This window comes from Lolium rigidum, chromosome 1 (genome assembly GCF_022539505.1).
Source record: "Lolium rigidum isolate FL_2022 chromosome 1, APGP_CSIRO_Lrig_0.1, whole genome shotgun sequence".
Taxonomy (NCBI): domain Eukaryota; kingdom Viridiplantae; phylum Streptophyta; class Magnoliopsida; order Poales; family Poaceae; genus Lolium; species Lolium rigidum.
Window position 1 is genome coordinate 232726840 of NC_061508.1, and position 13742 is coordinate 232740581.

The 13742-nt window shown below is 48.7% G+C and overlaps 1 protein-coding gene and 1 pseudogene across 1 annotated transcript; one reads left to right on the forward strand and one right to left on the reverse strand.

Moving 5' to 3' along the window:
* Nucleotides 1-2628: 2628 nt before the first annotated feature.
* On the forward strand, nucleotides 2629-6159 carry LOC124683310 (LRR receptor-like serine/threonine-protein kinase RGI1). Its single transcript, XM_047217857.1, has 4 exons — nucleotides 2629-3081; nucleotides 3331-4331; nucleotides 4560-5542; nucleotides 5636-6159. Exons 1-4 carry the CDS (start codon nucleotides 2629-2631, stop codon nucleotides 6157-6159), a joined length of 2961 nt encoding a protein of 986 aa, XP_047073813.1.
* A 777-nt stretch (nucleotides 6160-6936) lies between these two features.
* LOC124683311 lies at nucleotides 6937-12711 on the reverse strand (annotated as a pseudogene).
* Nucleotides 12712-13742: the final 1031 nt, after the last annotated feature.

Below are 13742 nucleotides of genomic sequence, written 5' to 3' on the forward strand. Positions count from 1 at the left end.
GTCCTTCAGTTTGGTCAACTACACTTTACCTGCAATGAGGTTATCTGGCTTATCTCAATAAGCCGGTATACAGGAATATCTTGGCTATAATGCCATAACCTTAGCCTACCGGGGGTCATCCCCCCCGACAGGAGTAGCTTCAATGATGGGTTACATTATGAGGATAAGTTACACTGGAAAGAGTCTCCAAAACGGGTTTGCAGAGTGTTTTTAGTGGATTAGTTGGGTAAATCCCCCACGGATTGGGTGAAACGATCTTCCCCTCACCCAATCCCGTCGCTGCATCTAGCGGATCTATGTGCAAGCCAGACGGGGCTTTGAATTTTTTCTGAAGAAATTTCTTTAAGGGACTTAGATGAGAAAAATAGTCAACCCCCCCCCCCCCCCCAGGCCACCACACGCACACGCACACACACACACACAAAAATCATAGGATAGGTCCGCCATGATCGAGAGAGTCTACAAAACAGGAGGAGAGGGTCACATTTCAGCTTACACACATATCCTAATGTTTTGCCCGGGATATTTGGGACTGGCGCCGTTCAAATCTAGGTGCAAAACAAACTAGGTTGGATTTTCGGGAACCTGAGGGTGGCCCGGCAAAAACTCTAGAAACCCTGGTAATACCGGCCTGTAAAATAATGCCTGAAAAGTGATAAACCCTCGTTCTTTTTCGTTGAAAACTGCTTTTTATCGATGAGTGTCAATCAAGGACAAGAAATTCGGAACTGAAGTTGAGAGAAAAATCTGGCACGGAACTGTGGATGTGAGACCGAATGTAATCACTAACTTCTGTTAAAAAAATGTAATCACTAACTACAGAGTGGTTTTTTGTACTATGATTTCCTCGTCTAATTGCTCTTGGGCTCTTGGCTGCAATAGATGCTCCATGCATCATCATCCATCCATCCATCGTAGCCGTCCATTCTTCCCGCATTGGCAAGAGTTTTCTTGTAACATGTACATACTGGTACGAAAAAGCTGCTTGTCTCTCCCATAATCTAACCGTGTTGCATCGCTGGCTGTGGTGAAATCTGTCCACTAATAATAGTTACAGTAGTAGTTACTAATGTAGTTAACTAAAAAAATCTTATTTAAGCTGCGTGCTGCGTGATCCAATGAATTACCCATGCCGGCATCCTGACAATGCTGTTTTCTTTCTAGGCGGGGAATCTACCATGCATGTCAAGTTGGCAAGCAGGTGACACCTTGTTGAAAATTGAGCATTCACATCGAGTGACATATTACCTTGGTGTTCATTTCTCCTCCTACGTTTGCATTTCTATTGCTCCGTGAAAACTAGGCTAGAGTTTACACTAGCACAAAATAAATACGAACTAGCAATACCTTTGCCAATCCATTGCTCCGGCCTTCGGAGCACCTTTAGTTTCTGCATCGCACACATTTGCTATTTCCGAATACATATCCCAAAAATCTCTTTCTCCGTCTGGTTATCAGGGTTAATGTCTTGGTAGTAGTTGGCGCGTCGAGGAAATTAGGTAGCTGCGCTACTTTGTAATTATTCTTGCTATATCTGTGTTTGTGTCTTTTACTATGTGAAATGCACCAATAAACAGGGTTAGCATGCTATAAAATAGAAAAAAAGGCCTAATGTTCAGTCTGGATTGAGCTGCTTCACATGAAATTCATATGCTCCAAACATGATCTAATTATATTACTCAATTCCAATTGGACAAGCGGCGGCCACATTTAGTGGTCACATTTAGCTGGTAAATTATAAATACACACACAACAAAATTTAGCAATTTTTTCAGCAATGTCCAATAAAATCACAAGTATAAGCTACACAGGCAAACTATTATCCTGCACATTCGCGTATAAAATCACAAGTGGATTTACATGCTGCTTTTGCCATCTGTTGACCAAACAATCAATTGTCACACTTCAAAAAAAAAAAAAAAATGAGTGGGAGGGGGGACACACACCCACTTTCTTCCCCACAAGCCGCTCCAAAAGTTTGCTTCACTAGTCACCAACAAACCAAAAACCCTTAAAACCCAGCAACATCTGATCACAGCCGTACAAACTAGCACGATTCAAGCTGAGGTCCATCAAGATTCGCGCATAAACCCCAGCTGCTTTGCCTTGACACTTCACAGGTCTTCAGGGTAGGTGTAGTAGCATCAAGTACTAATGGGCCATTAGAAAATAATCAAAGCGAAAAGGTCGCCAAGCTGAGCTAAACTAAGCTCCATTGTCAGTGCTAGTACTACATTTGATTTGTTTTCTCTCCTTCCAATGCACCACTCACACCCTCTCTCGCCACGCTTTCAAACTAGCCACACCAAAGAGAGAGAAAGGGAGAAAGAAATGCAGAGAGAGACCAAGGATGGAGGGAAGCCCAATGCATCGGAGCAAGAACCCTATTCATGGAGCAAGCAAGGAACAGAATCCTTTTGAGAGTTTTGAGGAAGAGAGAGAAAGAGGATCCTAGAGAGAGAGATAGAGCACTTCTCACTCCGTTCCATCCATCTCCATAGAGATCGTCACCTTCCTCCATAGTGTATTGTGCTGCACTGCCCAAGCAAGCCCCTGCCTCAAACAACGGCAAGCACATCACAGTTTTTCATGCTGTTGCCTCCATTGCTGCCGGCGACGTCAAGCCCAATGCGGCACCACCTCATCTTCCTCCCAGTCCTACTCAACCTCCTCCTCCTATTCACCTCCACCTCCACCACCACCGCCTCCTCTTCGCCCAACACAGAGGCCGCCTTCCTCTCCTCATGGCTGGCCGCGTCGCCGTCCCGGCCGCCGGACTGGTCCCCGGCGGCGTCGGCGTCCCCGTGCAAGTGGTCGCACGTCGGGTGCGCCGCCGCCGGAACCTCCGTCACGTCGCTCACCTTCCAGTCCATCCACCTCGCCGTGCCGCTCCCCGCCGGCCTCTGCGCCGCGCTGCCGGGCCTCGTCAGCCTCGTCGTCTCTGACTCCAACCTCACCGGCGGCGTGCCAGATGACCTGGCCATGTGCCGCCACCTCGCCACGCTTGACCTCAGCAGCAACTCCCTCTCGGGCCCTATCCCCGCGTCGATCGGCGACGCGTCGGCGCTTGAGTCTTTGATCCTTAACTCCAACCAGCTCTCCGGTGCGATTCCAGAGGAGCTCGGCGGCCTCGCGGGGTCTTTGAAAAACCTGCTGCTCTTCGACAACCGGCTCACCGGCGAGCTCCCGGCGTCCCTCGGCGGGCTGCGGCTGCTCGAGTCCCTCCGCGCCGGCGGCAACCACGAACTCTCCGGCCCGATCCCCGACTCCTTCTCCAAGCTGTCGAACCTCGCCGTGCTCGGTCTGGCCGACACCAAGATTTCCGGCGCGCTCCCGCCGTCGCTAGGCCAGCTTAAAAACCTGCAGACGTTGTCCGTATACACCGCCGCACTCTCGGGCCCCATCCCGCCGGAGCTCGCGGGGTGCGGCAACCTCACTGAGGTGTACCTCTACGAGAACGCCCTCTCTGGCCCGCTCCCGCAAGAGCTCGGCGCGCTGACACGCCTGCAGAAGCTGCTGCTGTGGCAGAACGCGCTCACGGGCCCCATCCCGGACAGCTTCGGCAACCTGACGCAGCTCGTCTCGCTCGACATCTCCATCAACTCCATCTCGGGTGCCATACCGTCGTCGCTCGGCCGGCTGCCGGCCCTGCAGGACCTCATGCTCAGCGACAACAACCTCACCGGCACCATTCCCGTGCAGCTCGCTAACGCGACGGCGCTCGTGCAGCTGCAGCTCGACACCAACGAGCTCTCCGGCCTCATCCCGCCAGAGCTCGGCCGGGGCCTGTCCAGCCTGCAGGTGTTGTTCGCGTGGCAGAACCACCTCGAGGGCGCCATCCCGGCCACGCTCGCGTCCATGACCAGCCTCCAGGCGCTCGACCTCTCGCACAATCGCCTCACTGGCGTCATACCGCCGGGGCTCTTCTTGCTGCGCAACCTCACCAAGCTGCTGCTCCTTTCAAACGACCTCTCCGGCGTTATACCGATGGAGATTGGTAAGGCGGCGAGCCTCGTGCGGCTTAGGCTCGGCGGCAACCGCATCACTGGGGAGATCCCCGCCGCCGTGGGCGGGATGAAGAGCATCGTGTTCCTCGACCTTGGCAGCAACCGCCTAGCAGGCGCCGTGCCCGCACAGCTCGGCGACTGCTCGCAGCTCCAGATGCTCGACCTGAGCAACAACACGCTCACCGGGTCCCTGCCAGAGTCGCTCGCAGGCGTGCACGGTCTGCAAGAGATCGACGTCTCGCACAACCAGCTGATCGGTGCCGTGCCGGACACATTCGGGAGGCTGGGGGCGCTAAGCCGTCTCGTCCTCGCCGGCAACAGGCTGTCGGGGACGATACCGGCGGCGCTCGGGCGGTGCAGCGCTCTGGAGCTCCTCGACCTCAGCGACAACCGCCTCTCTGGCGGCATCCCCGACGAGCTCTGCAGCCTCACCGGCCTCGACATCGCCCTGAACCTCAGCCGTAACGGCCTCAACGGCCCGATTCCGGCGAGGATATCAGAGCTGACCAAACTGTCCGTGCTCGACCTGTCCTACAACGCGCTCGCGGGCGGCCTCACGTCGCTCGCCGGGCTGGACAACCTGGTGACCCTGAACGTGTCTCACAACAACCTCTCGGGGTACCTCCCCGACACAAAGCTCTTCCGGGAGCTCACGCCATCCAGCCTCGCCGGCAACGCTGGGCTGTGCACAAAAGGCGGCGACGTGTGCTTCGTCGGCGTGGATGGGAGGACGAGTGCGAGCAACGGCGAGGGGCAGCGCGCGCATCGGCTGAAGCTCGCCATCGCGCTGTTGGTGACGGCGACGGTGGCTATGGTGCTAGGGATAATCGGCATACTGAGAGCTCGCAGGATGGGCGGGAAAGGCGACGGTGGGGGCGGTGGCGGGAGCAGCGACTCGGAGGCCGGCAGTGGTGGTGACCTGAGGTGGCCGTGGCAGTTTACGCCATTCCAGAAGGTGAGCTTCTCGGTGGACCAGGTGGTGCGCAGCCTCGTGGACGCCAACATCATCGGCAAGGGTGTCTCCGGCGTGGTGTACCGCGTGAGCCTCGACTCCGGCGAGACCATCGCCGTGAAGAAGCTCTGGCCCGCCACGACGGCTGCCGCCGCCGCGTCCAAGGACGCCGGCCGGGACTCGTTCTCGGCGGAGGTACGCACGCTGGGCTCCATCCGGCACAAGAACATCGTGCGCTTCCTGGGCTGCTGCTGGAACCGGAGCACGCGGCTGCTCATGTACGACTACATGGCAAACGGCAGCCTCGGCGCCGTGCTCCACGAGCGCGGCGGAGGTGCGCAGCTGGAGTGGGACGTCCGGTACCGGATTGTGCTGGGATCGGCGCAGGGCCTCGCGTACCTCCACCACGGCTGCTCGCCGCCGATCGTCCACCGCGACATTAAGGCGAACAACATCCTTATCGGACTTGACTTCGAGGCCTACATCGCCGACTTCGGCCTCGCCAAGCTCGTCGACGACGTCGCCGCCGACTTCGGCCGCTCCTCCAACACCGTGGCCGGCTCCTACGGCTACATTGCCCCCGGTACATACACCTATCGATCATCTACTAACAATCTGAAATTAAACTTTGTTCTAGTCTGAAGAAAACACAATTGATCTTGTGATATGTATGCAGAGTACGGGTACATGCTGAAGATCACTGCAAAGAGCGACGTGTACAGCTACGGGGTGGTGGTGCTGGAGGTGCTAACAGGGAAGCAGCCGATCGACCCGACGATCCCCGACGGGCTGCACGTCGTGGACTGGGTGCGGCGGCACAAGGGCGGCCTCTCCGGCGTGCTCGACCCGGCGCTCCGGGGGCGGTCCGACGGGGAGGTGGAGGAAATGCTGCAGGTCATGGGCGTGGCCCTGCTCTGCGTCAGCCCGATGCCTGACGAACGGCCGACGATGAAGGACGTGGCCGCCATGCTCAAGGAGATCCGGCTCGAGCGAGAGGAGTACGCCAAGGTCGACGTGCTCCTGCTCAAGGGCGGCGGCAATGGCGGGTCCCTGGCGAACAATGCCACAGTGCCGAAGGCGACGTCGACGTCTAGCACGCCGCCGTGCCGACAGGGCCCTGGGAGCAGCACGTGCAACAGCAACAGCAGCAGCTTCTCTGCCGTCTACCCCTCGTCAAAGGCCAAATCTCCATTTGATTGACGAACCAAAGTGCTGCATTTCATAGGTGCCAGATTCTGATCAGAAGAAGATCAACAGTGCTGTAGGTTTCCCATGTTTGCAATTGCAATTCCATCTTGGGCAGATGCATGCAGAGTTTCTTTATTTAGCTAGCGGTGTAAATGGTTTTTGTTTAAACTTTAAACTGTGGCAGTACTCAATTAGTAGTGTGAGTTGAGGAGTGGATACGAAGAAGCAAAGGTTTTGGTTGGTGCTTCAAAACTTTTTAGTTTTGAATAAAGATGCAAGAACTCTTAGCAGCAAATGAGTGCCTTGCCATGTTACTATGCTACGGATGTGCCCAACGTTTTCCATTCGCAGTCAAAGCCAGCATTATAAGAGTTTAAAGAAGGCGATGTAAGAATGGTTTTGGTTTTGGTTTTGGTTTTGGTTTTGGAGATCAACTCTCTGACTTAGTCTAAATGGTTATGGTTTCTGGAAACTACAACTATTTAGGTGTGAAAAAAGATTTGTTTTTCTCGAGACTACTAATATAGTAATGTACATGATGCTGAATAAACGCTGTTCATCCTAGCATGAGCAGTTCATCTGCAAATTAAGTACCACCATCCCGAGGCTAATGCAGGGCGTAGCCACATGCCGTAGATTCCATTTCCACCCAGCTTACTGGATCACTAGGCCGGCTAGGCGGCTAGGCACATGGGAATTGCTCAAGTTTTATACTTGTGGTAAGAAAGTGTCACCGTTACATAATGAAATTACTTTGACCAAGTTACCGTAGGCCAGGCCGTAGGGGAAGCAAGCACCTACGGTTTTTTCCATAACGAAAATCAGAATATCAGATCATAATTATCTGCGAAGCATGAAATGCTTGTGGTACTAATAGTAGTAGCACGACATACTGTTACTAATCTTACAGTTGCAGCTACGGAGTTTCAGATCTTGGTATATTTACAAGGGTTCAACGATCGTTTCAGGAACTAGAATGCTGCAAACGAAGTACTCCATCTCAACAATCCCTGCTAATCTCCATCTAGGAAGCCAGCTGGACCAGTAAGTAATGGAAGTGGCGCATATTCGCTGCGTACCTGCGGATATCATTTCCTCAAACAGACTTCGCATTATGTCTGAGCCGCTACGACCCATCCGTCTCCACGACCACGGGAGCAAACTGCATCCGTAAAGAAAAGAAGAACATCAGTCAAGCGCGGCAGCAGTGAGGTGCTACGGACCGCTCATCCGCAATCCGGCTTTACCTCGTCGTTTTCATCGATGAGGCTTGCCACACTGTTCTCGAGGTCCCATGCGAATGTGGTCTCTAGGAGCGTCTTTAGCTTCCTAGCCTACGAAGGGAAGATAGTTAGCGTCATGTTTAATTGGTAACTGTCACTGGTTATTAGTCCAAAATTTTATCATTTATGGATGATAATCTAGCGTCTCAAATAACTAAAGCACGGTTCATGCATGGGCTAGTTAGATAGCAGAAAACATGAAGAAAGAACGAGGCCTCACTTATGTTGCTAGGATATGCGTAAACGACTAAAAGACCAGAGAAGGTTCGAGAACAACCCATGACAGAAGGTCTCCATCCACGACTGTAGATTCAAGTATTACCGTCAAGAAATCCTGACAATAGGAATTCAAAGAAAGAAATTATTTTGCATAGAAGAAATTTCAAATATAAGACATTGGACATATATGGACAGAACATGTCAGTAACCTTGATATTCCAGTCACAGTTTCAAAAAATATGGGAACCAAAATTAACATTGTTTATCTTTTTAATTTTGGGTATGATCCATTTTAAAGCACTAGGACATGATACAATCGGAAACTAGGCCAAAATGACAGAGTATCCATTTGCTTGGCGCATCATACTAAGACTTGGTACTGCACCAAGAAAATAGCAGCATGGCATGACTAAATACTACAATCATCCCAAGGTAAGCCATGAAAGTGAAATAGCTGAAGAAAGTGTTTGCCCAGCCATATTGTCGAGCAAAGGACAAAGTATCCATTTGCTTGGCACATCATACTAAGACTTAGTACTGCACCCAAAAAATAGCAGGATGGCAAGACTAATTGCTACAATCATTCCAAAGTAAGCCATAAAGTGAAATAGCTGTAGAAGGTGTTCGCCCAGCCATATTATCTGAGCAAAGTTAATTAATTATTTTGCCTTCATGACTTCCAGCAGTTTAACTGTTCTAGTAGTTTACAAAATTACACATGTTGGAGGTAATGCACTATGAATCCAACACGATGACAAAACTGGACAGGAACTCTACTCAGCAATTTAATTTCCCTCTTCACAACCGTATCAATATTCAATAGGTGACAAGAAAACAATGGAAGCCTGCAGATCTAAAAGTCATGGGACTGATAGTCTGGTATATTAGGACAAACTAATTTCACAATGATTGTGGTAAATTTGAACACAAGGACACGGTCACTTTAGCCGAGCATACAACTATATATCGTGTTACCAACAGGATGCATAAGCATTGTCTACAGAAAAAGTACCTTGGAAAGACGGTACAGAAATATGTCTCTTTAAAACCATGCTTCATCCAGAAATAAAGAGTTCCCTTGTCCTCACTACTTCTGGAATCATGTGTGCGTTCAAAGCCATGCTTAAATTGATGGTGAATAACCCTAATAAACTCCAAGCAACAAAAAGTGTGTCAGGTACATTGCCCTGATAAATCCAACAAAGAGTGTGTCAGGTACACAAGTAAACAACAAATACTGCCACATAATACCTTTACAAACATTTGTGCCCTTGTATGGAGTGGCTGCCAAAGAGAAAGAAACAAAGAGTCAACTAAGCTTATATTACCTAGCAGGGATGATCATACTGAGTTTTCAGCTCAGAAAAACAAAACAACTATCAAGGTGCAGTGCACGCTTGATCTCTTCCCTTCCATTTTCCCACTCTGCCCATATCAAAACACCCGGTACAGAATTTCTCCTAATGATACTTAGAATAAAGCATATCCACGGAGTTCCTTTGACTTGAATATAGAAGCAGTGACTCAGCTCATCAAATATATGCTCTGAGATGGTAGTTCAAACTACACAGTATATTGCTTGCCTAGCGTATCACGCTTCAAAAAGGAAATTCTGTAAATGTGTGCTTTTCCGAACCAAGCAGGATCATTTGGGTAAGCTAAGCACTGACAGTAAATGTAAAACCAAGCAGGGCAATGAAGGACCAATGTAAAACTGGGCCAGGATCATTTGGGTAACCAGCTGGTTCCATATGCTTTTCCGAACCATGAATGGTAATACTACAGCCGAGGTGGTTATGTTTATCTAAGCAGGATGAGTAACGATGCTGTTTGAGATTAAAAAAAAAAAATATATATATAGTACTTACAGCTTCGCTACAGCCAAAAGAAGACGGACTAATGCTTTCCACTGCATAAACGCCTCCAGCGACTGCCCCATCTACACAACTCAAATATATTAGAGAATAGAGCCATATGATAAATAAGACGTCTTCAAAATAACTGTTCACTTTTGTCTGCAGTACCATAAATGCTATCAAGGAGAACTGCAGCTCCCCCAAGAGCAAATCTTCTTGGCCTTGATAATTTTTGGCCAAAACACTCTCCAGCAAGCTCGTCTGAGAAGTGGAACAGACTGGTCAAAAAATAATGGTGAAACTTGTCAACCCAGTGTTTTCTACGCATGTGAACCTATGAAAGAAGTTAATTTGAGCAAACCACCACTAGCAGCAAATTATGATGCCTATTTGCAGATTATATTATGATTGACTGCATTGTGATTCAAATGGGCAAAAGGCAGCAAACAAAAGTTTTTCCCTAGCTATTGGTCACTGTCTTAACTACCATTATACCTTGTATTATTAAAATTCAGGTTGTTCTGCCACATGCAGCCCCATCCAAACATTTCACGGTGCTTAATTGTAAGATGTGTTCACATCAGAAAAACTATTGATTCAGGAACTGATTGTGAGAAAAGAAAAATATAGAAAACCAGACCCATACTGATAAGATTAACTGTGCCAAAGTATGCTGCCAAATAACATAATAAGAACATTACTCTGTCCAGATTAAGCAAAGTCAGCTAATCCGCCGAGATATTTCTGTGCTTAACCGAAGCAGGGATAGCTGTATAGTAGCATCCTCTCTGCTCAGGTTCTGCAGGAGTATTCTTTGCAAATTTGTCTTCTCTAATTTGCTCCATCAATCGTCTCTCCATAGCTGTTTGGGGAACTCTATCCATCCATGATGTCTCCAATGCAATTGTAATTTCTCCTCCAATCAGCTCTGGACAAGCAAACACAAATAATCACTAATAGTAATTGGCTGCTCCATTACTATTGAAGGTATGCAAAAAAAAATGCATCAAGCCTACCAAGGCGTTCAATGACACTTTGTGCTAAGTAGCTTGAAAGTTGTTTCCAGTCTCCAAAAGAATCCAAATTGTATGGTCCAAGCTGATCATCAAACTCGAAACGTTTTACTGCTTCAGAGTATCTGATCTCCTACCAGAAAACAAAATCTAGTATTCTAGCCCAGGCAAATCAAGCACATGCAACCCCACTTTGAGGTTTTGTTATGCTATGACAGTCAATAAGAGGAAGGTCAATTATGTCGAATATGTGAAAATTTTGAGACTACTGGACAGATAAAGTTTATGTACTATGTATGTCCTATATTAGCTATACAACAGCTGCAAGGAAAACAACTTGCATGTAACGTAGGTGCAATCTGTATAGCCTCTCTTGTTAAAATATCATCTAGTGCAGATCCAGCACATATTACTAATCCTATTGAGGCAATGCATCCTCTGCTTTATTATCAACTGAGCTAGTTATTTGTATGGTTCCATGTCTAAGTACTTCAGAGTTCACAAAGCATAACAAAGTATTGATATCTAGAGGTTTACAGCTACAGTGCATAACGCAAACGCAAAATCTACAACGATATTTTGTCAAATGCAATGAGCTTATCCTAACAGTCTAACACTTTTAACACTAGTTGCCATCTCATCCAGTATAATCTCAAGAGATGTACAATGTGTACACCTACACAACAGAGATGTAGCAAGACAAAGCGATAAAGTAGCCTAATATATCAGACATTCTAATATAGGTCAAAGCATATAACCTCCTCTTCTGATATTGTCACTAATCTCTCCTTTTGCGCATGCCATTTTCGAACGATCACCTGGAAATAGAAGGCAGGAGATGAGTATATAGGTAGCAAACAAGTACCTCCGTGTAATCGTTAGAATTTCTGATAGACAAAATATCAAACTGTATGTCTTCCAAATGCATTGTTCCCTATCTATTTTTCAACCCACCACTCTATAAATAGGAAATATGAAGCTTGAAACATAAATACACATGTGCATTATGCTTTCTTTGAGAAAGAGTTATAGGATTTCAGATTCATATATACATGGTACTGTAGTTTAAGAAGTTGAAAAGAAAGGCAAAAATTCAGAATTATGGTACTAGTGAACAATAGTGGAACAGATAATATATAGGAATATCTAAGATATCATACAATTCTGGCAAATATAGGTTTTACATAGATTTGATATTTCCATTTAGTTTTTCCCTGTCTAAACCAAATAACAAGCCACGTGAGCCAGAGGTGTAACGAGCTTAACTGTTAACTCAATATTTCGTCTGAGACTTTCCCTTTTACCGAACAGGTCCCCACTAAAAGAACAAGATATCACAAACTCAAAACATGATATGCACTAATTTAGCCGTACGATTGCACTGAACTTGCTTTGAAGTAGGGAGTACCTCGGAAGGGTGAGTAGTAATAAAGAATCTGACTGTAGGAGCAAACTCATTTCCTTGCCTAAGAGAGTTGCAGATAATGGAGAAAACGATCAGTATGGCATCATCCGTAAACGAAACACCCTAAATATTACAACATGTGGAAAATCGGAGTAATGCATTTTTTTAAATGGTTACCAGGGGAGGAGCCAGTGCCCACCTGAATTTCCATATATATAAGCAGACCCAAAAAGGTAGCATGATGATGATAACCTAATACCTAATACTCCATGGACGTGTCAATACAGCAATTATGCATCATATCTAGATTCTTCCGTATTCTTACTGAAATAACTAAATGATTCTCCCTGGAATAACAAAATAATTCTCCAGCAGATGTCCAGCAGCTAAGACTTAGGAATGCTTATGCATCAAAAGCACCACTAAGAAATTAAAAGGATTGCCCGTACTATTGCCGAGACATGTTTTGGACCTGCTGGGGGAGCAGTGGAAGACGAAATGCGGCCCCGGAGGCACCATCTTGATCCCTTTGAACCTGGGGCCGACCGAGAACACCTGAAGCAGCATCCTCCGATGTCAAAAACCTTGAATCAATCCCCGGAGATGGGAGTGGGAGGTCTCGGCCTTCGGGGGTATGTGATGGATGATGTGTGAGTGCCTACCTGGGTGTCGACGCCGAGGACGGTGTGGTTGGGCACTTCGAGGAGCAGGAGGGTGACGCCCTTCCGCGCCAGCTACGTCGCCGCCTCGGGGTCCATCCGCGCTGCGCCGCCCCGGCTGCTTGCCATGCTAATCGCGCTCGGTCTGGTGGCGGACTGCGCCCGGAAGTCTCGCTGGCTCGCCGAGTTGAGGGGCGGGCGACCGGCGACCGCTGCTCGCCTTGGCCTGGGGGAGGAAGAGAATTGCGAGGAGGCAGAACCACTGAAGTGGGCCGCCGCCGCCGCCACCGCCACCGTCACCGCCTGTTTGTGTCTCTGTTCTCTCTTTCTTCGGCTTGCCTGCCATGTCGGTAGCTAGGCATAGTCCTACCACTTCGGGTGAAAACCAAAGTCCGGCCTTAGACCCCAGAACCGAGAAATAACCGTCAGCTTACGGATTCGACCAAAATAGCGTTGCGCAGTGACTAAAGCCAAAACTAAAAGAAAAAAAAAAAATCCGTTTTGTTGAACGCAGCCCGAACACAATCCCTACTTTGCGCGCCAGGGAACTTTCAGCTCCTCCTAACAGCCGCCACCGTCGCCGATCTGTGCGCCCTCACCTTCCTCTGCGCCACCACCCTCCGATTTGTCCCCGATGAGTCTCGAATCGACCCCGCCGGCCGCCGTTGCTACCTCGCAGGCGCCGCCACCCTCTCCCGTGGTCGCCGGAGCTTCCGCCGCTCCACCAACCACCCCAGCGACCGCTGCCACCCCTGCGACCCTCGCGGATGTTGCAACGCCGGTTTTCTTAGCAGTCAAGTGACAAAGAGAGGATCGATTTTATTGTCAACACAACCCTAGTTTCTTAGCAGTCGAGTACTTTTCTGGCTGAACCTTCGAGATCTACTTGCCCTTTACTTCCCTGAAAACCCTAGTCTACAATCTGTAGGCATTGACAAGTCGATACCTTGTCAATTGGCGTCGTCTGTGGGGATTGAAGGCGACAAGGAGCTGATCTCGATGGCACGCTCAACATCATCGACATCTTCGGTGGCAAGTGATGTCTACGTTCCCCCTCCTTTCCTGTAGACAGTGTTGGGCCTCCAAGAGCAGAGGTTTGTAGAACAGCAGCAAGTTTCCCTTAAGTGGATACCCAAGGTTTATCGAACTCGGGGAGGAAG

Excerpts from the sequence above, each read along its gene's own strand:
- LOC124683310 (XM_047217857.1), top strand. The coding sequence starts at position 2,629 with ATGCGGCACCACCTCATCTTCCTCCCAGTCCTACTCAACCTCCTCCTC. Across the intron at positions 3,082-3,330 it reads CGGCGCTTGAGTCTTTGATC|CTCCCGCCGTCGCTAGGCCA; the intron begins CTTAACTCCAAC and ends ATTTCCGGCGCG. Across the intron at positions 5,543-5,635 it reads CTACGGCTACATTGCCCCCG|AGTACGGGTACATGCTGAAG; the intron begins GTACATACACCT and ends ATATGTATGCAG.